We start from the raw sequence: 471 nt of genomic DNA, 5'->3' as shown, positions 1-471 counted from the left end.
CTCCTTCCAGCCTCATCTTGTCTAAAACCCAGGAGCTCCCAGTGCCTCTGGGCAGGGACACCACGAAGGCGCCTGCAGGAACCCCAGGAGCGCCCTGGATGGGCCCGAGACACGGCCAGCCTGGCGGCCGGGCAGCGGGCCGCCCTCCTCCTCCATGGCACGTCAGGAAAGCCCAGCTTTACCTCCGTGATCCTCCCGACCACGATATCGCCAACTTCGCCGTTGTACCTGGGAGCGGGACAGAGAGAGGAGCCCGTCAAACGCCTCGTCCTCCCCCAAAAACGGCCCAGCCACTGCGGGGGAGGCGGCCACGCTCACCTGGTCTTCAGCGCTTTGACGCACACCAGCTTGTTCACCCTCTCCACGGCGCCGGCCACCGAGGCGATAAACTTCTCCTCGTCCACGTAGGTGCCGTGGCCCCTGCGGAGAGAGCGGCCGCCTGAGGAGAGCCCGAGCCCGAGCCCGAGCCCG

General features: G+C 67.5%; 1 protein-coding gene across 1 annotated transcript in view; it reads right to left on the bottom strand.

Annotated features, from left to right (window-relative positions):
* Positions 1-467, bottom strand: part of EXOSC2 (exosome component 2) — a gene marked incomplete at its 5' end in the record, with an annotated part of 11,257 nt that extends 10,790 nt beyond the window's left edge. Inside the window, 2 exons of the mRNA XM_035898237.1 lie at positions 178-228; positions 319-467. Coding sequence (XP_035754130.1) covers positions 178-228; positions 319-467 — 200 coding nt within the window. The remainder of the gene's footprint in view (positions 1-177; positions 229-318) is intronic.
* Between the last annotated feature and the right edge of the window lie 4 nt (positions 468-471).

This window comes from Egretta garzetta, unplaced genomic scaffold, assembly GCF_000687185.1.
Source record: "Egretta garzetta isolate BGI_Z169 unplaced genomic scaffold, ASM68718v1 scaffold497, whole genome shotgun sequence".
Taxonomy (NCBI): domain Eukaryota; kingdom Metazoa; phylum Chordata; class Aves; order Pelecaniformes; family Ardeidae; genus Egretta; species Egretta garzetta.
This window is presented reverse-complemented; position numbering and strand designations above follow the sequence as displayed.